We start from the raw sequence: 26,774 nt of genomic DNA, 5'->3' as shown, positions 1-26,774 counted from the left end.
ATCGGCCTATATCGAATCTTCCATTCCTCTCAACATGTTTTGAAAAAGCTGTTGCACAGCAACTCACTGCCTTCCTGAAGACAAACAATGTATACGAAATGCTTCAGTCTGGTTTTAGACCCCATCATAGCACTGAGACTGCACTTGTGAAGGTGGTAAATTACCTTTTAATGGTGTCAGACCGAGGCTCTGCATCTGTCCTCGTGCTCCTAGACCTTAGTGTTGCTTTTGATACCATCGATCACCACATTCTTTTGGAGAGATTGGAAACCCAAATTGGTCTACACGGACAAGTTCTGGCCTGGTTTAGATCTTATCTGTCGGAAAGATATCAGTTTGTCTCTGTGAATGGTTTGTCCTCTGACAAATCAACTGTACATTTTGGTGTTCCTCTAGGTTCCGTTTTAGGACCACTATTGTTTCACTATATATTTTACCTCTTGCGGATGTCATTCAAAAACATAATGTTAACTTTCACTGCTATGCGGATGACACTCAGCTGTACATTTCAATGAAACATGGTGAAGCCCCAAAATTGCCCTCGCTAGAAGCCTGTGTTCAGACATAAGGAAGTGGACGCCTGCAAACTTTCTACTTTTAAACTCGGACAAAACAGGTCCCAAGAAACAAAGAGATCTTCTGTTGAATCTGACAATTAATCTTGATGGTTGTACAGTCGTCTCAAATAAAACTGTGAAGGACCTCGGCGTTACTCTGGACCCTGATCTCTCTTTTGACGAACATATCAAGACTGTTTCAAGGACAGCTTTATTCCATCTACGTAACATTGCAAAAATCAGAAACTTTCTGTCCAAAAATGATGCAGAAAAGTGTATCCATCCTTTTGTTACTTCTAGGTTAGACTACTGCAATGCTCTACTTTCCGGCTACCAGGATAAAGCACTAACTTCAGTTAGTGCTAAATACGGCTGCTAGAATCCTGACTAGAACCAAAAAATGTGACCATATTACTCCAGTGCTAGCCTCCCTACACTGGCTTCCTGTTAAAGCAAGGGCTGATTTCAAGGTTTTACTGCTAACCTACAAAGCATTACATGGGCTTGCTCCTACCTATCTTTCCGATTTGGTCCTGCCGTACATACCTACACGTACGCTACGGTCACAAGACGCAGGCCTCCTAATTGTCCCTAGAATTTCTAAGCAAACAGCTGGAGGCAGGGCTTTCTCCTATAGAGCTCCATTTTTATGGAATGGTCTGCCTACCCATGTGAGAGACGCAGACTCGGTCTCAACCTTTAAGTCTTTACTGAAGACTCATCTCTTCAGTAGGTCCTATGATCGAGTGTAGTCTAGCCCAGGAGTGTGAAGGTGAACGGAAAGGCTCTGGAGCAAGGAACCGCCCTTGCTGTCTCTGCCTGGCCGGTTCCCCTCCACTGGGATTCTCTACCTCTAACCCTATTACAGGGGCTGGTCACTGACGCACTCCCTAGGAGGGGTGCGTCACTTGAGTCGGTTGAGTCACTGACGTGATCTTCCTGTCTGGGATGGCGCCCCCCTTGAGTTGTGCCATGGCGGAGATCTTTGTGGGCTATACTCGGCCTTGTTTCAGGATGGTAACTTGGTGGTTGAAGATATCCCTCTAGTGGTGTGGGGGCTGTGCTTTGGCAAAGTGGGTGGGGTTGTATCCTGCCTGTTTGGCCCTGTCCAGGGGTGTCATCGGATGGTCCCACAGTGTCTCCTGACCCCTCCTGTCTCAGCCTCCAGTATTTATGCTGCAGTAGTTTATGTGTCGGGGGGCTAGGGTCAGTCTGTTATATCTGGAGTACTTCTCCTGTCTTATCCGGTGTCCTGTGTGAATTTAAGTATGCTCTTTCTAATTCTCGCTTTCTCTCTTTCTTTCTTTCTCTCTCTCGGAGGAGCTGAGCCCAAGGACCATGCCTCAGGACTACCTGGCATGATGACTCCTTGCTTTCCCCAGTCCACCTGGCCGTGCTGCTGCTCCAGTTTCAACTGTTCTGCCTGCGGCTATGGAACCCTGACCTGTTCACCGGACGTGCTATCTGTCTCAGACCTGCTATTTTCAACTCTCTAGAGACAGCAGGAGCGGTAGAGATACTCTTAATGATTGGCTATGAAAAGCCAACTGACATTTACTCCTGAGGTGCTGACTTGTTGCACCCTCGACAACTACTGTGATTATTATTATTTGACCATGCTGGTCATTTATGAGCATTTGAACATCTTGGCCATGTTCTGTTATAATCTCCACCCGGCACAGCCAGAAGAGGACTGGCCACCCCTCATAGCCTGGTTCCTCTCTAGGTTTCTTCCTAGGTTTTGGCCTTTATAGGGAATTTTTCCTAGCCACCGTGCTTCTACACCTGCATTGCTTGCTGTTTGGGGTTTTAGTCTTGGTTTCTGTACAGCACTTTGGGATATCAGCTGATGTAAGAAGGGAAATATAAATACATTTGATTTGATGTACCCAATGATACTACCAAGAAGACTGTGGTATAGACAAGATACACAAAAATGGCCAAACTCCACTAATCAATTATGTTTTTGTTCAATTTAGATGTCGATCAGAAGAAGTGGTCTCTCTCTCTCAATTCAATTCAATTCAAGGGGCTTTATTGGCATGGGAAACATACGTTAACATTGTCAAAGCAAGTGAAGTAGATAATATACAAAAGTGAAATCACCAAAAAAATGAACACTAAACATTACACTCACAGAAGTTACAAAAGAATAAAGACATTACAAATGTCATATTATGTACAGTTGAAGTCGGAAGTTTACATACACTTAGGTTGGAGTCATTAAAACCACTCCACAAATTTCTTGTTAAATAGTTCTGACAAGTCGGTTAGGACATCTACTTTGTGCATGACAAAAGTCATTTTTCCAACAATTGTTGACAGACAGATTATTTACCTTATTATTCACTGTATCACAATTCCAGTGGGTCAAAAGTTTTCAAACACTAAGATGACTGAACCTTTAAACAGCTTGGAAAATTCCAGAAAATTATGTCATGGTTTAGAAGCTTCTGATAGGCTAATTGACATCATTTGAGTCAATTGGAGGTGTACCTGTGGATGTATTTCAAGGCCTACCTTCAAACTCAGTGCCTCTTTGCTTGACATCATGTGAAAATCTAAAGAAATCAGCCAAGACCTCAGAAAAAAAATGTAGACCTCCACAAGTCTGGTTCATCCTTGGGAGCAATTTCCAAACGCCTGAAGGTACCACGTTCATCTGTACAAACAATAGTACGCAAGTAAAAACACCATGGGATCACTCAGGTTGGGTTGTGTTTCGGAGGATGCATGGCTCTCGACCTTTGTCTCTCCCGAGCCCGTACGGGAGTTGTAGCGATGAGACAAGACAGTAACTACTAATAATTGGATACCACGGAATTGGGGAGAAAAAGCAGGGGGGGGGGGGGGGGGACTTCAACTGTATATATACAGTGTTGTAATGATGTGCAAATGGTTAAAGTACAAAAGTGAAAATAAATAAACATAAATCTGTTTTGTATTTACAATGGTGTTTGTTCTTCACTGTTTGCCCTTTTCTTGTGGCAACAGGTCTCACATATTGCTGTGGAATTTCACCCAGTAGATATGGGAGTTTATCAAAATCGGGTTTGTTTTCTAATTCTTCGTGGATCTATGTAATCTGAGGGAAATATGTGTCTCTATGGTCATTCATTTGGCAGGAGGTTAGGAAGTGCAGCTCAGTTTCCACTTCATTTTGTGGGCAGTGTGCACATAGCTTGTCTTCTCTTCAGAACCAGGTTTGCCTACTGCGACCTTTCTCAATAGCAAGGCTATGCTCACTGAGTCTGTACATAGTCAAAGCTTTCCTTAAGTTTGGGTCAGTCACAGTGGTCAGGTATTCTGCCACTGTGTACTCTCTGTTTAGGGCCAAATAGCATTCTAGTTTGCTCAGTTTTTTTTGTTAATTCTTTCCAATGTGTCAAGTAATTATCTTTTTGTTTTCTCATGATTTGGTTGGGTCTAATTGTGTTGCTGTCCTGGGGCTCTCTGGGGTCTGACCAGCTTGCTTAGGGGACTCTTTTCCAGGTTCATCTCTCTGTAAGTGATGGCTTTGTTATGGATGGTTTGGGAATCGCTTCCTTTTAGGTGGTTGTAGAATTTAACGTCTATTTTCTGGATTTTGATAATTAGCGGGCATCGGCCTAATTCTGCTCTGCATGCATTATTTGGTGTTTTACATTCTACACAGAGGATATTTTTGCAGAATTCTGCATGCAGAGTCTCAATTTGATGTTTGTCCCATTTTGTGAATTCTTTATGTTCCTTTTGATGGCATAGAATGACCTTCTTGACTTGTCTCTCAGATCGTTCACAGCCAGTAAGTGTGAGCAGAACCTGCAGAGCACCTGGTACATGCCATTGGCTTGGGCTAGTGTAAGAGTGGGGGTTGGGCCTGTTTGCCTGCTCACGGCCTGGGCGTATGTGTGACTTCCATGTTGAGGCCCTCTTTGCGGGTGTAGTGCATAGGGTGGGCAGGAGGGGCATAGGTCTGATCTGAGTGGGCCTAAATGGGGTGTGGGCATGGTTGACTTGGGGGGTTGTTGATTGGTTGGGGTGGGGGTGTGGATGTGGCTGGTGGTGTTGTGGTCTGGATGTAGGTCCGGGTCCTCTATGTGTAGGTCCTCTATGTGTAGCTCTATGTGTAGGGGGGGGGGGGGGGGGGGTTTGCTGGTCTGGGCGTTGTGTCTATTGATCTGCTGCTCCTGTGTGAAGTGTTGGGGCTGTGTTTGAGAGCGATGTCCTTTGGTGTCCGGGCAAAGGTGGGCACTGCTGCCTTGTATAGGTGGACCTGGTCATAAAGGCTGTTCAAGTCCAGGGCGGATTGGTGGGCCAGGTAAACATTTGGTTTTGAGGCACAGTCACGGGAAATACTTGCGTTTACCCGCTGTATGGTAGCAGGGTGGAAGTATTTTCGTGGTAGCAGGGTGGATATAACCACTTGTGCAATGGGGAAAGTAGAAGAAGCTTTTTCAATCACTCCTGCTGTGCTCTCAGGTCGTTTGTGCCTGTGTGTATTATTATGTGGCTAGGTGAACCTAGTTGGTCCTCAGACAGAAGGTCTAGGGTGCGCTGGGTGTTTGGACACCAGAGTTTAGACACACTGTGTTTGGGAAGATTTAATTTAAAAAATATATATTTCCCGTTTGAGTCCATAAGGGGTACAATCTGTGTCTTCTGTATGTCCTCAGTGGGTGTGGTTGTCAGGAGGGCTATCAGGGTGGCTGACAGGGGGGAAGCTCAGAGGGGGTGAGATCTCCTGGGCTTGGGGTTCTTCATTTGTCTGTCCAGCTGTGATTTCGAAGTGGTCAGGGTCTGGGGTGGACTGTTTAGCTGTGGTGTCGAGACTTTTGTCGTGATCTGAGGTGGGCTGTTCTGCTGGTTTCTCTGCGGGGGTGGCCACCTCTCCAGTGTGTTCTGTCACACGCCATCCCCCTCACCCTCTCCTCCAGCAGTCTGATCCTCTCCTCTAGTGATCTGTTCTTCTCCTGCTTTTACTCCTGTTGAAGTTGTCTCACCACTGTCCAGAGTGCAGATATGTCTCTCTCCACCTCCAGCTCTCCGGGTCTGGTTAAGGGGGTGTTGTTGTGCTGGACTGTTGTCTGGGTCTGTGCTGACTGGAGTGTATTCACCTGCTGTTCCAGCTCCACCTGCCTTACCTCCAGTTGGGTGAATTTATCTTTAATTTCAATGAGGGAGTAGTACTCTGTGCTGGGAGGTTGACTTTCTGCTTGGGGTTACCTGTCTGTGGGGTTATATAATGAAGAGGTCTGGTCTGACCTGCTCGGGGTGGGGGTATCTTCTCAAGGGAGAGCTTCTCCTGCTGAGCTATTTCTTTGATTAGGTGAAAGTCCAGCTGAAACTGTTTGGGGTTGCCCTGTACAATACTGTTCCAGACTTATGGAGATGTATATTAGCTGACTCAGAGTCCTCGTTGTCTAGTATCCTGAGTTTCCACCCCTCAGTAACACCCCACCCTCTTAACAGAGGGGTAGTGTGCTACTATAGCACTATGCCATGCCAGGGGATGGTCTGTGTGGAAGATGAGGTTGCTGATGTTCCCATTTTTAAAATAGTCTGCAAAAAGTGTCTCTTGATTTTCCATAAGGAGCTTAATTTTGTGCTCTTTTCGTTTCTTATCATTCTTTACATAAACAAGGTACTATATTTGAATTACCTCTGAACAGCGGGAAGCAGCTTCTAAGGCCTCTCATTTGGTTGGAGTAAACTGTGCGACTCTCCTGCCATTGTTGGGCTAAAGGGCTTTGACACCTCTCACTTGACACGTCAGTGCTAATTGAAGTTGTATCTAGCTTGGTAGCCTTAACTTGGCATTCAGAGTCCTTATAAAATAATGTAATGTATCTTTCTCCTTAGCTTTTGGAAATAAAATATAGCTTCAGACTTAACATTATTCACTCAGTTCCAGGTTGGATGGTGTTTTCAGGTTTCTGTTGCATTTCAGAGCATTTGCTGTATAGCTTTGGAATAATAATCTTTGGTAGTCTCTCTCTGAGAAAAACACAGACATTTGCTGTTCTGTAGATATTTCTTTTGGTTTGCTCTGTCATTTGGGGAGAACTGCAGTAGAACTGACAGGCATTAATGGCAGGGGCCTAGAAGGCTGTGTCTAAGAACACAAACTCATAAACTGGATAAAATAGCCTCAAACATAACACCATAACGAAGCATTGCTGTCATCAGGAAAGTGAATCATAGCGGAGTTTATTAACGTTAAGTGAACATAAACATGATAAATTAAGTGAAACTGACTGTAGACTGAAATTAAAAAACTCTGGTCTCATGCTACTTCAGTCTAGTGCCAAGAGAGAAGTAGTAGTTCAAGATATTTAAAGATTAAAGGCTTGAGGTTTATGGGAATTGATCTCGTAGCAGCTTTGGATTGTGTGTTAGTGTAGGCGATGATGTTGACGGATATGACAGTGATGAAAACAGTGAAGATGATGAAAACAGTGGTGATGATGACGAAGATGACATAGGACATAGATGCGGTCCTTACCTGTGTGTGAGCGCAGGTGGCGTTTGAGGGTGGTGTGGCTGGGGAAGGTGTGGTCACAGTGGCTGCAGACGTAGCTGTGCATCCCTGCATGGACCTCCATGTGCTGCTGCAGAGCCTTCTGGGTCTGGAACCGCTTGGCACACAGCAGACAGAACACTGCCATGTCTGTCCCTGGAGACCACACAGACACAGACACATTTATTTCAGGACCAAACATACACTCAGTGGGGAAACTAGATCACTCAACTCTGAGCCTGAGCCTGAGTGTTCTGAGGAGAACACTTCTTTCAAAGAGCAAAGTGCTTCTTCCTAAACTAACCCCCTTGACAGGCGTGAAATACATTCAGTTTGACTTTATACACTTTTCTGATTGACGTTGACATGGAAGTCATGGTCTTTTCGAGATTTTTTAAAACACAATACACAGGATGCTGGAACTGTCAATCACATAATCAATGCCTTCTCCTTATAGGATGTTAAAAGCGGAATTATTCTCCTGAATCCCCATCAAGCCTGTGTTCAAGCAGCCTCTGAAGTCCTCTGTGTCTGTTTACAGAGAGAGGCTGATAGAAGCTCCACCCTGAACGATGCCTACACTATGAGCTATGTGCTGAATGTTAAGTAGTGATATCAAGCCATTAAAGGCAGGACTGCAGGAAAAACACAATCCTTTTAATCCTGTGTGTGACCTGGCATCACTTTGGGGCTGCTCTCCTGTTGCACTGAGAGTGGAGCGGAATACAGATAGGGAAACACAGGCTACTTTTACTCACACAGGATCTGTGAAGAACCACCATTAAATACACTCACACACATTATACAGGGTTCTTACTTGTTCTTAACACTATTCAATGACTCCTTTGCTTATCCCACTCATGAAAATCCAAATGTGACGTAGGACTGAATAATCAGTTAATCGGGTAATCAATTCCACTGATAATAATGTATGAGTCTTGCAGAGAGGTGGTTAATGTTAGGTTATGAGGTCGGTATTTCTGTCTGCTTGGGTTTAGGATCATTTACAAAGCAGGTCCCATTCCCCACGACTCGGATTCAATCAGACATCTCCAGCAGTGGATCATTAGTAAACAGGAGGCTATGCCAGCGTTTCATTGGAATTCAAGTGGGGTTGCTGAGTTGCATTTAAAATGCAGTCTGATGAGGTCCACTAAATCAAATCATTTGTTACTGTTATTGAAGTGCCTTGAGGCAACTGGCAATTAAATTGGAATTAGTACAAGAAAGAGATACGCCACACTCACACTAAGACAGGAGATTGTCAGACAGTGTTTGGAGTTCAATCAAGTTAACAGACAAGGATATTTAGTGTCAATAATTCCAACAATTTCAGCAATAAATCATAGGATCTCTCTATTGTTGACCGTTTTCCTGCAATACACATGCCAAAAATTCTCCTAAATCTTTCATTTATTTTAGTCATGATTACTCCCAGATACATTTCACTTATTGAACCACTACATAACCTACTCTGAGGGAGTCAGTCAGTATCGTAGTGCCTCACATTACACGTGGTCCTCTTCACAAACGACTGGGAATACACAACGTGAAAGGCCTAGCTTACATCAGGCCTCATTTATAGGATAAAATGTGTCACAAATATTCAGAATATTTCTAAGATTACATGCATCTGTGTTATTTTTCTTTTCTCTCTCGTTATTAAATATTGATCATGGGACTTGATGGAATTAAAGTAGGCTATGAGTTTGCTGTGATTTGCCCTAAACGGCACTAGGAGAATTTAGCATTATTTCTACTCAATAACAAAGAAGAGAGAAGATGAGAGATGTTCTCCACTCCACACAATGCAGCAGAAAGAGGGCCTACTGGAATGCACTGCACCTGTTCACTAGCTTTATTCCAGTGGCCATCTATCTTCACAATAGAAACACAATGTGGTTCGAACCCTCAATGGCCAGATCCATTAGTCATAGGCTCTTCATGCAACTCCTACACTTCCAGGCTTTGTGTAGTAGCCTAATGATCAGGGCTTTTCTCACCCACGGACCACAATGTTTTACCGATGGACAAAAGATCTTCCCTGTACCGCCCCCAGCCCTGACTAGACAGGAAAGCTTCTCTGTTATGTCTCACTGTCCAGCTGACTATCTACTTTCTTTAGTTTCAGATTTTTTTCTAAAGAAGCAGAGCTACCTCTTAACTGGAATGCACCAACAATCTAGGCTAAATGAACATGTATCCTGAAAAGTAAAAACAATCTTTAGGAAATGCAGAATCCATTCTGTGCTGCTTGACCGTGGGACTAAATGAAGAATAATCGAAGAAAAATGTGTCAAGACGTTCAATCTCAATGCGCCAGCAGAGGGAGTGCTCTCTAATCTTCTACTCCCTCCAGCCAACATGCTGGATAGGACGTCAAATGATACAGTACCATAAGTTACTTCTGCAGTTCTGTATTATTTTCCTCAGAAAATGTTCTCACTCAGTATCATTCCTCAGCTCTTCTCATTCATTCATTCTTGAAATGACCATTCCCATGAGTCTGCATTCTGCCTGTTTTGAGCACTAAACCATTAAACAGTATGGATTCATTCTTGTTCTACTTGTCATGTCCTGCTTCTAGACACACAGATGCTCAGTCAATACCCTCTCATCCCACTGCCATGAAGATAATGTGAAACTGTCAAAACAAAAGTTCTCGCTTAACAATGATCTCAGTCCCACCTCCACAGTGACAACTCCTTGAGTAATATAGTAGTTACCAGAAACAACTCGACTTAATTGAAAGACAATAACAGAAGCACTAATACAAATAGTCCCTTAAATAAAAGCAGTAGATAAGAGCCAGAGTCAGAGGTGCAGCACATCCAGCATGTATCTATGCTGACATTCATTAGTTTGATGACTACCTGCACCAGTGCACTTTGTTAACTTTCACGCCTAAACACTTGCTTTCACAGCATATTTTTCCAGTAGGCTTTGCTCCTTAGTGCAGAGCAGCCTTTCTGTGAGAACACTATCTTCAGTAGGCCTGCCACTGCCCCCACTGCCCCCTGCTTTCTCACCCTTAACCAGACAAAGGGAATGGGATTTGGTCTTCTGACCTCTTGACCCTAGGTCCTCAATGTGGTAAACACCATGTAATCAATGGTATTCCTCAAAGGCTGGATGGCTGACTGAGCATTGTGCATCTATTGAGTCACACAGGGGAGGGGCCGTGCAGACATTCCACAGAGAAAGATTATTTAACTTCAGTATAGTTTCTCTCAGTAAACTTTAGACAAACAGTGTATACAGGACTAAACTCATTCCACAGTTCCTATGTTCCAATCTGAAAAAGAGGTGCCAAGAAACAAGACATTTCATAAAAATATTCTAGCCAGGAGAAGGGAAGTTCAGCCTGACAGTTTAATTAAACGTCTACCGTTTATCAGATCAGACATCAGATCAGAACATGACATGGGAGCATTTACATAACAGCCTGTCAATAGTCCAACTAAGGCAGGGAACACAGAGGAAGTGGCTCAACAGACAAAAACATGTCTCTAGGCAACCAGATTGGATCATGGCCCTCCTTGGGGTGAAGTGTTCAAACTAATCCCTCCATTCACAAATAAGCAAAGCCTGTTCCTTTTCTAAAGAAAAACAAAAGTTTTCCCACCCTGTGAATCTCACAGTAACCCCACTGCAAATTGAACAAGGGATTGCATAATGTTTATACAGATCTCTGTAATGTTAACCGTCTTTAGGTTTAGTTCACCATAGATCTCCATCTAATCTCATTGGTCTGTGTTAACAGCACGTTTCTGTGCAGGTCTCACCATAACTACACTACAAAGCAACCATGGACTGCTCCTTTAAACCAGTATACAAACGAAGGTATGAATAGTTAAACCTACACAGTGGCTCTGGGAAATAATGAGCTATGAAGCTAAAGAGTTTAAACAAATTTTCTTAAGATCGTTGAAAGAGTTGAAAGTACTATGCCACACTCTTTAAAGAGCTTGCTTATTTGGTTAAGTCAGATTCACTGTTCTGCCTGCGGTTATGGAACCCCTACCTGTCCCAGACCTGCTGTTTTCAACTCTTAATGATCGGCTATAAAAAGCCAACTGACATTTATTCCTGATTATTATTTGACCATGCTTGTCACTTATGAACATTTTGAACATCTTGGCCATGTTCTGTTATAATCTCCACCCGGCACAGCCAGAAGAGGACTGGCCACCCCTCATGGCCTGGTTCCTCTCTAGGTTTCTTCCTAGGTTTTGGCCTTTCTAGGGAGTATTTCCTAGCCACCGTGCTTCTACACCTGCATTGCTTGCTGTTTGGGGTTTTAGGCTGGGTTTCTGTACAGCACTTCGAGATATTAGCTGATGTACGAAGGGCTATATAAAATAAACTTGATTTTGATTGATTTGATTTGATTCACTAAAAGGAGCTATAACTAATTGGCTCAACATCAAGGCGCTATGAGTAAAACTAATATGGCTCACCTCAGCATGTTCACTCACTAGCTGCCCCTGTGACCCAGTTACACATATACACTATGTACATTACATTGAGCAATGAGCACCAGACCTTATATGACCCAGTGCCTTCCCTATGAGTAAAATATGTTGAAAATACGTATTTTTGGTTGAAAAGACATTGAAAAGACGTTGAAAAGACATAGGAAATATGTCTTTCAACCAATTTTGCACACTGGGTTCAGACTGGGTCCCTGTAGACTATATGTTATGATAAGTCTAGAGACAGACAGTAACCATACAGAACCTCAGATGATCCCAGGTAGGCCAGCCACTGATCAGCAGACCGCTAATCTACCAGAGTGAAGAACAACCAGCTCAATAATTAATGCAACAAGAGATACGTAGCTGGTGTTTAACCAACATTCCATCTTCCATGGCCCGTTTCATTGAGGTCACCTGCTGTCTCCAATCTGGATGTTTAGCATATTTTGCCAATAGCATTCACCATAAAGTACATGAAAACAGAGTAGAAGCCCACAGGGCCTGAATGACTGGACTAGCACTAGGCAGTGTGTTCTTTGAAGCTAGAGGCCAGCAAAATAGACTGGGTGGAAGTAGAGTACAGTATGACTCAGTACTTGAAGATCTGTACCAATGATTAGTTATTTATAAGTGGAATGGGGGTATACATTTCAACCGATTGCATATTCATTATTGTGAATGCAGCTTGCACAATAATTCTTGCGCAATTAGATGAGGTCTATTTCATTGAGAAGTGGCTATGGTATGCACTTAGGCAGTATTAAATGTACAAGAAAGTGTGATGGAGTAGGATGTGTTCTCTGTATAATAGGGGTTATGTGTACTGTGGACATTCAGTACAGGAAGTGTTTATGTGTAGGATAAGGGCAGCTGTTTGTAAGAACACACAAAGACAGCACTCTTAGGGCCTTCTCCTGCAGGCAAGGTGGCAGAATGGTTAGGCACCATGTCCAGTCCATTACTACGCTCTATGATTTGCTTACATTTTCCAAAACTGTTCAAACAAGATGATACCACAGAGAACCTAATTAACATGGTCTAATGAAATAAGGTCATTGTTGCTTGAGTGTTTGAGACAGTTCCATTATTTTATTTTGGGCACCCACAAGTAGGTCAGAGGCAAAGCAGACGGCGACTGTGACAGAGAGGGCTGTGGTGGGGACTGAGTAAACAGCACCACATGATGTTGTTTTCCTGGGAGTCCTGGCATCCAATGCCAGCAACCCTTCCAACCAATGCCCTCAGGAACTCCCCCCTAACCAGCCCCTTAACGCCAACCCACAGCCACTCACCTCTGACATTCACATTGCCAAAACACACTCACTCACTGGAAATAAGCTAGGCTCTGCAGTGCAGTGCAGTCCCTGTAGTGTGATTGATATGAGAGCCAACCAGGTGTTTGTCAGGTAGGGGTGTTTTCCTTCTTGAGGAGAATAGATCAGTAAACTAAAGGGCTATGGCTGCTAAGGTCTGACCTGTGATAATGTCTGCTTGGCTTCCTGGCATATTGTCACATTTATTTTTATTTTTATTTTATTTAACTAGGCAAGTCAGCTTTTCACGCCTCTCAACCCCGGATCTGGGATCACCCCCCCCCCCCCCCCCCCCCCCATACTGATTAGCATCGCTAGCATAGCGTCACAATTAAATAGTAGCATCTAAATATCATTAAATCACAAGTCCAAGACACCTAATGAAAGATACAGATCTTTTCAATAAAGCCACCATTTCAGATTCTTAAAATGTTTTACAGGGAAGACAAAATATGTAAATCTATTAGCTAACCACGTTAGCAAAAGACACCATTTTTCTTTGTCCACCATTTTTTCTCTCCACCAGTAGCTATCACCAAATCGGCCAAATAAATATATTGATAGCCACTAACCAAGAAAAAACCTCATCAGATGACAGTCTGATAACATATTTATTGTATAGGATAGGTTTTGTTAGAAAAATGTGCATATTTCAGGTATAAATCATAGTTTACAATTGCACCCACCATCACAACTCGACTAGAATAAATACAGAGAGCAACGTGTATTACCTAATTACTAATCATAAAACATTTCTTAAAAATACACAGCTCACAGCAATGGAAAGACACAGATCTTGTGAATTCAGACAATATTTCAGATGTTCTAAGTGTTTTACAGCGAAAACACAATAAATCGTTATATTAGCATACCACATGTGCAAACGTTACCCGAGCATTGATTCAAGCCAAAGAGAGCGATAACGTAATCATCGCCAAAATATATACATTTTTTCACTAACCTTCTCAGAATTCTTCCGATGACACTCCTGTAACATCATATTACAACATATATATAGAGTTTGTTTGAAAATGTGCATATTTAGCCACAAAAAAACGTGGTTATACAATGACAATACTAGCAAAACTGGCCTGAAAATGTCAGGCGCCATCTTTCACAGTGATCTTGTCTCATGAATAACTATTCATAAACTTGACTAAAAAAATATAAGTTGGACAGCTATCGAAAGACAAATTAGTTCTTAATGCAATCGCTGAATTACATTTCTAAAATTATCCTTACTGTGCAATACAGGGTTCGCCAAGCGAAGCTATACAAAAAAAAAATGGCGGAATATGCGTTTAACATTTTTCTACAGAACAACGATTTATCATCTTAAATATTTCTTACTATGAGCTGATCTTCCATCAGACTCTTGTGCAATGTATCCTTTCTTGGGTCTAATCTTCTTTTGGTCGAAAGATGTCCTCTTGTCCGTCGAAATGCCCACTAACGTACGACCGGGACCCCGAAACGTGCCCGGCGCTTCAAAGTGCATCACAAAGCAATGCCTCAAAATCGCACTAAACGGATATAAATTGATATAAAACGGTTTAAATTAACTACCTTATGATGTTTTTAACACCTATAACGAGTAAAAACATGACCGGCGATATATTACTGGCTAAACTAAAGCTTGGAAAGAGAGCAGGTCCGATGTCCATCGTGCGTCAGGCGCAGCAGGAAAAGGAAGCCACTTCCGCCTTGTGGTCTTTTATACAGGCCCTGATTGCGCAATCGACTCCATTCAAATTGTCACCTCTTACTGACATCTAGAGGAAGGCGTGGGCAGTGTTTGTATCCTCATAGGATTCACAGGGACTTTAAAACTGACCTGGGACCAGAGGCCAAGATTTCTGAAATCTCACTCCCTGTGGAAAAGTGCTGTAGAATGAGTTCTGTTCCACTCAGAGACATAATTCAAACGGCTATAGAAACTAGAGAGTGTTTTCTATCCAATAATAACAATAATATGTATATTGTACGAGCAAGAATTGAGTACTAGGCAGTTTAATCTGTAGAGCAAATTATGCTAATGCGAAACAGCACCCCCTATAGTGGCAAGAAGCTATTAAGAACAAATTCTTATTTACAATGACGGCCTAACCCAGACGACGCGGGGCCGTCATTATGGGACTCCCAATCACGGCCGGATGTGATGCAGCTTGGACATGGCGATATGCAAAGCCATGGTAACAAGATTCATTCAGCCAGTGATCTCAAAGGTTATAAACCTAGGATGTGTTGAAAGTATAATCAAAAGAGGATCATAGAGCACTCAAAGTTTGATTGGTGCGTTAAACCAGTGAATCCTTCTTCAGTTTTTAAGTTACACACTGAAGAAGGCAAATAAGCAGAAACGTCTGTTTATGCTATCCTGATGCAATAAGAATATATATATTTTTTAAGAAATAAGCTTTATGTGACGTCTTTTTGAGTGCAGAAGACCTGTCACACTTTTGCTTGTGTTGAAAGTATAAGAACATACAGTGAATGCATATTCTAAAAGAGAATGTGTACAGTAGCTGAATTCCCTATAACCACCAAACAGCTCCAAAAAAATCATACCATTCTGGTCAGAGCACGAAGTGTACAAAGCGGCAGTAAGAGGGTCATTTATCACACTAGACCAAGTTGAGATCATGACAAAATGAGTGAGTAATGCCCTCCTGTACCCTGCACTAGATACGCTGCCAAGCTGATAAGTGACCCCTGGATGTTTACAACCTGAAGGAGAGGAGGTAGAAACTTTAGGCATCGTTAACACCCCTCCATGTCCACAGGCATTAACTATTCATATTGTGTGTGGAACCTGGAGTTACAGTTACATGCCAATGCTTCGGAGAGGGTTATCAGCTTTCTCTGACAGTAGCAGAAAAGGTGTGGATTCTGACACTCATTGTGGATCGACTGTAGGGTTTGTCTAAGATGACTAAAGGTAGAGTTTAATTTAGATACTGTAATGACTGGGATTCAGGCACTGGGAGAGGGTCTGAATATTTGGAAGGAAGACAAATATAGGCAGCTTTTATTTCAACCTCATTTGTGTAACTTCGGTAGGAGATACCCAGTCATCTGATTAGAGGAGTGTCTCGCTAATTAAAACAATTGGGTTTCAGAATAGTTCCCAGGAACTGATGTCCATTATCTTCTGAGCTGGAGAGGATAAATAGAATCTATCACCATGAGATCATTCCCAAACAAAATGTGTTGATCCAAGTTGTTGACGTGAGTCAGAGCCATAGAGTAACAACCCTCTGGGCTCATCACGCACATAGCCTAGATGCATGGCATATCTATGACACTGTCATGTACTTGCAGTGTGGCCTAGGCTTGCCTGGCGTGTCAGGCTTGCCAGCACCGTGGTAAATAGGCATGCACCCACACGGGATACCAGGAGATATTAGTTGGTGATATTTGAGAGGGCCTTCCTGTCCTCGCTAGCCGCTGATAAATTATGGAGCAACATGACAGGGACAGTTTAACCCTGCCAGCACAATAACAAGGATGTTAATACCCATAGTCATACGTTTATTAAACACTTTTTTGAATAAGCAGCAAGACAGACAGAATACATTACATATGCGGACCTCAAATGGTGTCTTGTCAATTGTAGCCTGCTTGTTTAAGGGTAGTGAATGAGTGTTTGTGAGTTATTGGGTACCTGTACGTTTTCAACCGTGAGCTATGTTTGTCTGTGTGTGTCTGTGTGTCTGTCAGACAGTACCTGTGTGTGTCTGTCTGTGGGCCTCCAGAGCGTCTTCAGCAGAGAATGTAGCTCCACACTGATCACACACCAGGGCCTCAGCTCCAGCTGCAGGGGGACATCTCAGTCATGTGTCATCATCAAACACTTAACATATGGTGTACATTCTTTTGTGAGATGTTAACATTCATTTATACAGTATGAGAAAACAATCAGCAATTTGTACAAAATAATTATGATCATGCTGTAGAGGGCGCAACTGAATTTGATGGATGGAATTCATGGTTATGGCAACCAATCAGCTGAATCTCAGATGGCTATAAAAGCTCCACTTTTACTTCCGAATCAAACCACATTTTTAAAAGGTGAGAAAGCTATTGGATTAAAACCCATATCAAACCTTGAGCCAATGCAATGCTCTATTTAAAAGTCCCTAAGTAACCATCCTCTTCTGTATACACTTTTGGTTGTTTACAGTTACATTATGAGTCACACAGAGTAAAAAAGACCAGAACCCATTGGAAAAAACATAACTCTGGCCAAACAAAGGCACCAGACAGTGTTCCATGGCCTCTCTATTTCACAGTGAGGAGCTGAGCTGAAGAGTTGTATTTACCCTGTTATCAGGCTCTGAACAGTGCACAGCCTGTCTGCCTGAGTTGACACAGAAGGACTGGGTGTTGTATGCACAGCAGACGATCTGAGCCTGCGGCACATGCCTTTATCAGAAACCCTCCAGTCAACACTCTCTAGCCATCTCCCTCAGTAAAACACAGCACCCTGCTCACCTTTGGAATGCCCTTGTCTTTTCATATGAAGAGATCAGAGAAGACAAGGGCACTGACACCACTCAGCTATAGGAGATGCCAGTTGCTCTGACAAGTGGTAATTCTGTACATACACACACACACACACACACACACACACACACACACACACACACACACACACACACACACACACACACACACACACACACACACACACACACACACACACACACACAGAATACACTCTCCCAGCTGTTTGGATGTGGGCTGGCTAGTGGTGAGATGTAAATCGGTTTCAGATCCATACTGGCCCAGGGCTCATTCACTGATCTATTTTCTGCTCAGCTGGCTTTAAATGAAGTTAAAATGACTAATTAAAACGCCCACAAGCTTTGGAAACTGGGAGCGCTACAGCCTAAATGTAGTCCTCTTTCAACTCTCCCCACCTCCCTGTACAGCTGCACTAGTCCCAGTGCTGTAGCTAGCTACAATCACCTCATCCGCAGATTTCACCTCATTTCAGATATTTGACATTTATCTTGGAAACAAAACATTTCAGCATACAATGTAGCCTTTTCCTAGATGTAGGTAGGTGATGTACTGCAGGGCTGTCCTTGGCTGAGAGAAGCATAAGGACAGTACATTAAATGTTGTGTGTTGTGTTCTGTGACAGTGCGTCCAGTGTGTTGTGTTCTGTGACAGTGTGTTGTGTTCTGTGACAGTGTGTTGTGTTCTGTGACAGTGTGTTATATTGGGAGATTGTTCGTGATTAGGGAGGAAGAGAATATAGTGCATTGTCTTGTGGCGTCAAAGGCATGGAGTGTGCTCTCATCCATAAACCATCAAACTGTCTCCAGACGTGGCTGCAATAGTCCTCCATCAAAACACTTTGTCTGGCATACCAAAATACGAGCCAGCATCGGGCTGAATACCAAATCAGCCCATTAGAGCTGTGGCGCACTGGCTCCTTAGCAACCAACAGAGGATCTAAAGGCTGCTATGGGCTATACGGCAACACACAATGACAATGAAATAAGATCAAACTCTTTGTTTTTGTACAATACAGAGGCTATATATTTTGTTAATGAATATAAAATTAGATGAAAGAAGGTTCCATACATCTATTTTGTAATGAAAGATCAAAGTAGCTAAATGATGTGTAACAGGCCTATATTACACCCACTATAGCCAGTATGTCTCATCAGGTCATACCGATGCAGACAGGATGAGTAAAGGAGAGTAGCCATTTGCCAACTAGCAGAATACTTACTGTATGTCGTGACCTGATGCAACTATCATTCAGATCATAGAGTTCCAAACATGGATTAAAATGTGTCTACTGTGAGAGATCAGGTAGTTTATGAACACAGTTTGGAGAAAGGGAACCTCTCATCTGTCAGCCATCTGTCATCTCCTATCACTCTTACAGGGATCAGAGGAGAGGAAAGAGATCAGAAGAGAGGAAAGCCAGGGTATAGCAGCATTGTGTCAATTCTTCCTTACATCAGAGTGGGGTTTCTGTTTATATTTTAGTTTAATTTATAAGCCATCTCTCCGCCTACTCTCCTCCCCTTCTCCTGCTCTATTTTGGATAAAGTGGCTGGGAGAGCAGTCAGGTCTGATTAAGTCGGCGTTTGGGTACAGTGTGTTCCTGGACACACATCTGCGAGCGAGCCATCACACACGCTTCGGAGCACTGGCAGAACACCCAGGCCTGCCGGCAGCTGATGATGTCATCACTCAGAGGGACAGAGCTGGCGAGGAGCCAGACAGACTCTCCGAAAACACACACACACACAGATTCACAGAGAGAAGACAAAAGAGAAGACAGAGACACTGAAGATCTGACACATGAAGAGACAGTCTCAAACAGGAGACAGATAGGAGACAGACAATAAGAGGAATACTCTTTCCTATGGATCCTTTAAGACATATATACGTGTGACATAATGAAGAGGTACATGTAAAAACAGTACAGGGGTATTCTGAATGGAATTTATTCTGTTGTTATCATCATATGGCAGTGTTACCTGAGTGAGCGAGCATGTGCATCCTGAGCCGTACACTGTCTATGAAGCGTTTGCCACAGAACTCACAGCCGTGTCCCTTCTCGCCTCCACTGTGCAGCTTCCTGTGGGGACAGAGACAAAAGGACTGTGATGAGCCAATGACTGAGGTCTCAAAAATAGCAGACATTGTGCTCAAAAATGTTTTTGTGCATTTTCTGAAGGGTTTTCAAAAGGCAGCAACATCATTGTCCTTGTACAGAACAGCATGTTTAATTCCAACCTGAAAGTATCCCTCTCTGTGTACTGCTGCATCATTAGAGTAAAGAGGTCTCTAAGAGTCGTGAGTCACACAGTATCACACTGTACGAATACAAAAGGAGAACAGACAACATAAAAATATCAGGGATACTTTTAGAAAGCACAATACAAATAAATTTGCTTACACCCACGTACACATACAGACAGACATAATCACAGACACCCACGTACACATACAGACAGACATAATCACAGACACCCACGTACACATACAGACAGACATAATCACAGACACCCACGTACACATACAGACAGACATAATCACAGACACCCACGTACACATACAGACAGACATAATCACAGACACCCACGTACACATACAGACAGACATAATCACAGACACCCACGTACACATACAGACAGACATAATCACAGACACCCACGTACACATACAGACAGACATAATCACAGACACCCACGTACACATACAGACAGACATAATCACAGACACCCACGTACACATACAGACAGACATAATCACAGACACCCACGTACACATACAGACAGACATAATCACAGACACCCACGTACACATACAGACAGACATAATCACAGACACCCACGTACACATACAGACAGACATAATCACAGACACCCACGTACACATACAGACAGACATAATCACAGACACCCACGTACACATACAGACAGACAGAAGCACAGACACCCACGTACACATACAGACAGACAGAAGCACAGACACCCACGTACACATACAGACACAGACAGAAACACAGACCCCCACATACAGACACAGACAGAAGCACAGACACCCACGTACACACACAGACACACACGTACGCATGGAAATCAAGACACACACTCCTCTCGTAACTAGTACAAAAATTTAAAAAACTGACTCGCCGCTTTGCCTGCAGCAAACCCCATGATATCATATCACACACGTCCAGCCATGCGAGGCATCATCTGCATTGTTATCCTCATATCCCCCTCTGCAGTACAATGGTCAGAGAGCAGTCCTATAGACAGTTCTAAACAGACCACAGTCAAATAATAGATGATCTAATACATAGTACCAATAAAATATTACGTCAACAACACTCTTCAATTAAATCAAGAACACCCGTTACATCAAAATAGAATAGAAAACAAGAGGTTTTAACAGAAAACTAGGGAAGAGATCCACTATAAACCAGACACCTCATACGATTCCCAGCTTTCTCCTTTAGATAATTCACTTAATCAAAGCTGAAGTTAAAGTTCTGAAAAGGTGTGCTATGCCCTAACAAACATCTCTCTCCCTGTTCTCTCCACTCAGAAATGTCAATGTGACTAAAGTGGATGATGCTCAGTGACCTGTCTCTTGACATGGACCAGCTTCATTACAACACCCGCAGTCACCAGAAGGACTGACTCCTCCAACCTTCAAACCTCTGCCTATCTCCATGACTGAGCATTGGCTAGCTAATACCCTGCTGGATGTTCTATCATCAGACTCTTTCAAACACTGGAGTGGCACAGGCCTGAAATGTCAACCATCTGCGTGGGAGGAGAAAGGGGAAAAGTTGGTGCTCTGACACTGATGATGGCTTGGTTGATTGATTTAGCAATGGTACCTGAGGACCTGTCTGAAGCTGTTGTAATGTCATGAGTAGCACTGCTCACAAGCTAAAGCTGAGCTGGTGTAGCACGTGTCATCAACAGAGTTATGGGAAATGTGACTCATGAGTTCACAATAATCTTACAAGTTATAAACCCACCAACCTCTAGTCTAAACCCACCAACCTCTAGTCGACCTCTAGTCTAAACCCACCAATCTTTAGTCTAAACCCACCAACCTCTAGTCTAAACCCACCAACCTCTAGTCTAAACCCACCAACCTCTAGTCAACCTCTAGTCTAAACCCACCAACCTCTAGTCTATCTCTAGTCTAAATCCACCAACCTCTAGTCTACCTCTAGTCTAAACTCCCCAACCTCTAGTCTAAACCCACCAACCTGTAGTCGACCTCTAGTCTAAACCCACCAACCTCTAGTCGACCTCTAGTCTAAATCCACCAACCTCTAGTCTAAACCCACCAACCTCTAGTCTAAACCCACCAACCTCTAGTCTACCTCTAGTCTAAACCCACCAACCTCTAGTCTAAACCCACCAACCTCTAGTCAACCTCTAGTCTAAACCCACCAACCTCTAGTCGACCTCTAGTCTAAACCCACCAACCTCTAGTCTAAACCCACCAACCTCTAGTCAACCTCTAGTCTAAACCCACCAACCTCTAGTCGACCTCTAGTCTAAACCCACCAACCTCTAGTCTAAACCCACCAACCTCTAGTCTACCTCTAGTCTAAACCCACCAACCTCTAGTCTACCTCTAGTCTAAACCCACCAACCTCTAGTATAAACCCACCAACCTCTAGTCAACCTCTAGTCTAAACCCACCAACCTCTAGTCTACCTCTAGTCTAAATCCACCAACCTCTAGTCTACCTCTAGTCTCAACTCCCCAACCTCTAGTCTAAACCCACCAACCTGTAGTCGACCTCTAGTCTAAACCCACCAACCTCTAGTCTAAACCCACCAACCTCTAGTCTACCTCTAGTCTAAACCCACCAACCTCTAGTCTAAACCCACCAACCTCTAGTCTAAACCCACCAACCTCTAGTCAACCTCTAGTCTAAACCCACCAACCTCTAGTCTACCTCTAGTCTAAACTCCCCAACCTCTAGTCTAAACCCACCAACCTCTAGTCTACCTCTAGTCTAAACCCACCAACCTCTAGTCTACCTCTAGTCTAAACCCACCAACCTCCAGTCTAAACCCACCAACCTCTAGTCAACCTCTAGTCTAAACCCACCAACCTCTAGTCAACCTCTAGTCTAAATCCACCAACCTCTAGTCTACCTCTAGTCTTAACTCCCCAACCTCTAGTCTAAACCCACCAACCTGTAGTCGACCTCTAGTCTAAACCCACCAACCTGTAGTCGACCTCTAGTCTAAACCCACCAACCTCTAGTCTAAACCCACCAACCTCTAGTCTACCTCTAGTCTAAACCCACCAACCTCTAGTCTACCTCTAGTCTAAACCCACCAACCTCTAGTCTAAACCCACCAACCTCTAGTCTAAACCCACCAACCTCTAGTCTAAACCCACCAACCTCTAGTCAACCTCTAGTCTAAACCCACCAACCTCTAGTCTACCTCTAGTCTAAACTCCCCAACCTCTAGTCTAAACCCACCAACCTCTAGTCGACCTCTAGTCTAAACCCACCAACCTCTAGTCTAAACCCACCAACCTCTAGTCGACCTCTAGTCTAAACCCACCAATCTCTAGTCTAAACCCACCAACCTCTAGTCTACCTCTAGTCTAAACCCACCAACCTCTAGTCTAAACCCACCAACCTCTAGTCTACCTCTAGTCTAAACTCCCCAACCTCTAATCTAAACCCACCAACCTCTAGTCGACCTCTAGTCTAAACCCACCAACCTCTAGTCAACCTCTAGTCTAAACCCACCAACCTCTAGTCGACCTCTAGTCTAAACCCACCAACCTCTAGTCGACCTCTAGTCTAAACCCACCAACCTCTAGTCTAAACCCACCAACCTCTAGTCTACCTCTAGTCTAAACTCCCCAACCTCTAGTCTAAACCCACCAACCTCTAGTCGACCTCTAGTCTAAACCCACCAACCTCTAGTCTAAACCCACCAAGTCATGAGGCAGCAGTATAACTGTCAACCAGTGGCTTCTGCCTTCACATGCTAAGAAGCCTGCTGATCCCTATAGAGGCAGGCTACTCTCCCTCCTCAATAATGCAAAGGAATGCATACCAAATACACTCAGAGACAGTTTTAAGTATGAGTCATATCTAATTAAAACTAATCATACAGAATTGTGAAATTTAGCAACTTAGTAAACAGCTTCATTATGCCACACCATGTATGCTAAGCGGCTAACAAAGACCTATTTTATACCTCTCATGAAGTCCCTATACTCAGGCACAAGAGCAGGTGTATTTTTTAAACAAATTAAGATATTTAATATCGTTGCTCCCAGTTCTTTCCTATTTGGCCCTGTCCGGGGGTATCTTCGGATGGGGCCACAGTGTCTCCTGACCGCTCCTGTCTCAGCCTCCAGTATTTATGCTGCAGTAGTTTGTGTCGGGGGGCTAGGGTCAGACCTAAAGACTTATTTTATACCTCTCATGAAGTCCCTAAACTCAGGCACAAGAGCAGGTGTATTTTTTAAACAAATTAAGATATTTAATATCGTTGCTCCCAGTTCCTTCCTATTTGGCCCTGTCCGGGGGTATCTTGGGGTCAGTTGGCCCTGTGTCGGGGGGCTAGGGTCAGTTGGTTATACCTGGAGTACTTCTCCTGTCTTATCCAGTGTCCTGTGCGAATTTAAGTATGCTTTCTCTAATTCTCTCGTTCTCTCTTTCTTTCTCTCTCTCTGAGAACCTGAGCCCTAGGACCATACGTCAGGACTACCGGGCATGACGACTCCCTGCTGTCCCCAGTCCGCCTGGCCTTGCTGCTATTCCAGTTTCAACTGTTCTGCCTGCGGTTACGGAACCCCTACCTGTCCCAGACCTGCTGTTTTCAACTCTTAATGATCGGCTATGAAAAGCCAACAAATTTATTCCTGATTATTATTTGACCATGCTTGTCATTTATGAACATTTTGAAAATCTTGTCTCTCTCTAATTTTCTCCTTCTCTCTTTCTTTCTCTCGGAGGACCTGAGCCCTGGGACCATACGTCGGGACTGCCGGGCGTGGTGGCTCCTTGCTGTCCCCAGTCCGCCTGGCCTTGCTGCTGTTCCGGTTTCAGCTGTTCTGCCTGCGGTTATGGAACCCCACCTGTCCCAGACCTGTTGTTTTTCAACTCTTAATGATCGGCTATGAAAGCCAACTGAAAATTATCCATGATTATTATTTGACCATGCTTGTCACTTATGAACATTTTTGAACATCTTGGCATAGTTCTGTTATAATCTCCACCCGGCACAGCCATAAGAGGACTGGCCACCCCTCATAGCCTGGTTCCTCTCTAGGTTTCTTCCTAGGTTTTGGCCTTTCTAGGGAGTTTTTCCTAGCCACCGTGCTTCTACACCTGCATTCTAGCTGTTTGGGGTTTTAGGCTGGGTCTCTGTACAGCACTTCGAGATATTAGCTGATGTACGAAGGGCTATATAAAATAAACTTGATTGATTGATTGATTGAAGTCTTTTAACGTGTTAAAAGTTAATAAAAAAAAAAAAAAGACAAAAAAAATCGCCAACCTTTAAATTTGAAGTTGTGTACTACAATTTATATCTTCCTGCACATTCTAACAAAACATTTAATCATTTAGCATGAAAACTCCAGACTCACCACACACATACACACTCCAAATCCCTCTCTCTGTCTCTCACAGACCTCCTAGTGTATAACAACCAGATAGAGTACTTTGTGGGTGAAGGGGCGACGCAATCTAATTGCATTCCACATTCAACTACATTAACCTGCCGGCACTCTCTGACAAAATACTTCCTTCAATGATACCTAGAGATCCACAATACCTAAAGACACCCTAGAGATATAACAGTGAGTTGAGTATTCAGTCTGCAGTAATCTGTACTCTACCTGTGTTGCTCCATGGCCTCTCTGTTATGCAGCTGGAGACCACAGTCCCCACAGCTCTGACTCTGACTCTGGCCCTCCCGCCTCATCCCTGCTGCAAACTGGCCCAGCCTGCTGAGGATCTCCCTGTGGAGCAGGCCCTGGGGCAGCAGTCCCCCGTAGGCCCTCAGGTCCAGGGACATGGCCAGGGAAGGGGCCACCGACATGGGCATAGGCAGCCCCACATCCCCTATGTGATTGGACGGCATGGATGAGTAGAGGGAGGCCAGGTGTTTCTCAGCCAGCCCAGGGAAACTATCCAGAGGAGAGTTGTTCCCCACTATGCCCCCCTCCTCTTGGCCAGAGTGCTGCTCTCTAGCCGAGGTGATGACACTGCCTCTTTGGGGGGTCCCCGGGCCCTCTTCTCTGGGCTGGTCCGATTCAAAGCCCCCCTCCCCTCCGCTGGAGGACCGGCCTTCGTAGCTATTGACTTCATCCACCTGCATGTTATTGTCCTCTGTCTTTATCCTCTTAGTCAAAGGCAGGGAGGGGTCCTGTGCTCCATTGTGGCTGTACTGCAGTGGAGACTGACCCAGGCCCTCCAGACTAACCCCTCCAACTTGTGTGGGACTAGCTACAGGGAGCCCCATAGGTAGTTCCCCTGGCCCAGAGGGACTCCTGTCAGTCATGTGGTACAGTGCCAGGTGGTGCAGGGCGGTGGGGTTGATACCACCCTCCTGCATGGAATGCTTCTTGGATATTAGCATGTTCCTCCAGTGCCTTGCCCTGCTTTGTTCGCTCTCTCCAGACCCGTGGTTCCTCCCACTCAGACTCAAGTGGTCCTGCTTCTCCTCTGACTGGATGGTCTCCAGGACCTTGAGGCACTGCTCCTCCAGGTACTCGATTTCCAGGATCTCAGCGGCGTACAGCAGGTCATCCAGGTCCTCGGCCGTGGCCTGCAGGGAGGCCGTGTAGGCATACTCCAGGATCTGCTGGAAGGTCTTGGGGGAGAGGAAGTCGAGGGCGTAGCGCAGGCTGCTGCGGTGGAACAAGATCTCAAACATCTTGCTGGTGCAGGCCAGGACGGTGCGGTGGGCCGGGAACTCCTGGCCGTCCACCGTGATGATTACGTCACACAGCGTTCCCGACAGACGCATATGATTGGCCCTCTGCAGGAGCGTGGCTGGGAGGGTGGGATTGTGGAGCTGGAGAACACCCATCTTAGTCAGATGATCCGTACGGCCTCGGACCCTCTCTGAGCCCACGCATGAGGTGTGTTCTATCCCACCTGCTTTCCTTCAGTGTGTCTATAAGTCTAAAGGGAGATACAGAAGAAACCACATTAAATATTCAAATCTCAGATCATGGTAATGACAGTACAATTAATAGTGTATAAGAATGGTCTGGTTGATTGCCATGTTTTAAAAAAAGTATGTCTTATATCAATATCTTGCATGTTCAACAATTGCAGAAGGAAAGAAAAGTAATAATATTTTAGAATTGGCTGACCAAATGTCTGGGACTGAGTTGAAATGTTGATATTGTATGGTAATGTGTCACTATAAGGA

The 26,774-nt window shown here is 44.1% G+C and overlaps 1 protein-coding gene and 1 long non-coding RNA gene across 5 annotated transcripts in view; one reads left to right on the top strand and one right to left on the bottom strand.

Moving 5' to 3' along the window:
- Positions 1-26,774, bottom strand: part of LOC129831959 (zinc finger and BTB domain-containing protein 16-A-like) — a 34,414-nt gene that overhangs the window by 4,532 nt on the left and 3,108 nt on the right. The window contains exons 2-5 of the mRNA XM_055895628.1: positions 25,231-26,521; positions 19,354-19,454; positions 16,575-16,661; positions 7,042-7,212 (exon numbers count right to left, since the gene is read on the bottom strand). Coding sequence (XP_055751603.1) covers positions 7,042-7,212; positions 16,575-16,661; positions 19,354-19,454; positions 25,231-26,426 — 1,555 coding nt within the window. The 5' untranslated portion in view covers positions 26,427-26,521. The remainder of the gene's footprint in view (positions 1-7,041; positions 7,213-16,574; positions 16,662-19,353; positions 19,455-25,230; positions 26,522-26,774) is intronic.
- LOC129831961 (uncharacterized) lies at positions 18,819-24,784 on the top strand. 4 transcript variants are annotated; one of them, XR_008755843.1, is made up of 4 exons: positions 18,819-19,280; positions 19,451-19,672; positions 20,930-21,223; positions 24,063-24,784. It is a non-coding gene; the product is annotated as an uncharacterized LOC129831961 (long non-coding RNA). The 4 variants fall into 4 exon arrangements; XR_008755844.1 differs by having other exon boundaries at positions 19,451-19,499; positions 24,063-24,781; XR_008755845.1 differs by lacking the exon at positions 19,451-19,672 and having other exon boundaries at positions 24,063-24,780.

The sequence above is a fragment of the Salvelinus fontinalis genome, chromosome 33 (assembly GCF_029448725.1).
Source record: "Salvelinus fontinalis isolate EN_2023a chromosome 33, ASM2944872v1, whole genome shotgun sequence".
Taxonomy (NCBI): domain Eukaryota; kingdom Metazoa; phylum Chordata; class Actinopteri; order Salmoniformes; family Salmonidae; genus Salvelinus; species Salvelinus fontinalis.
This window is presented reverse-complemented; position numbering and strand designations above follow the sequence as displayed.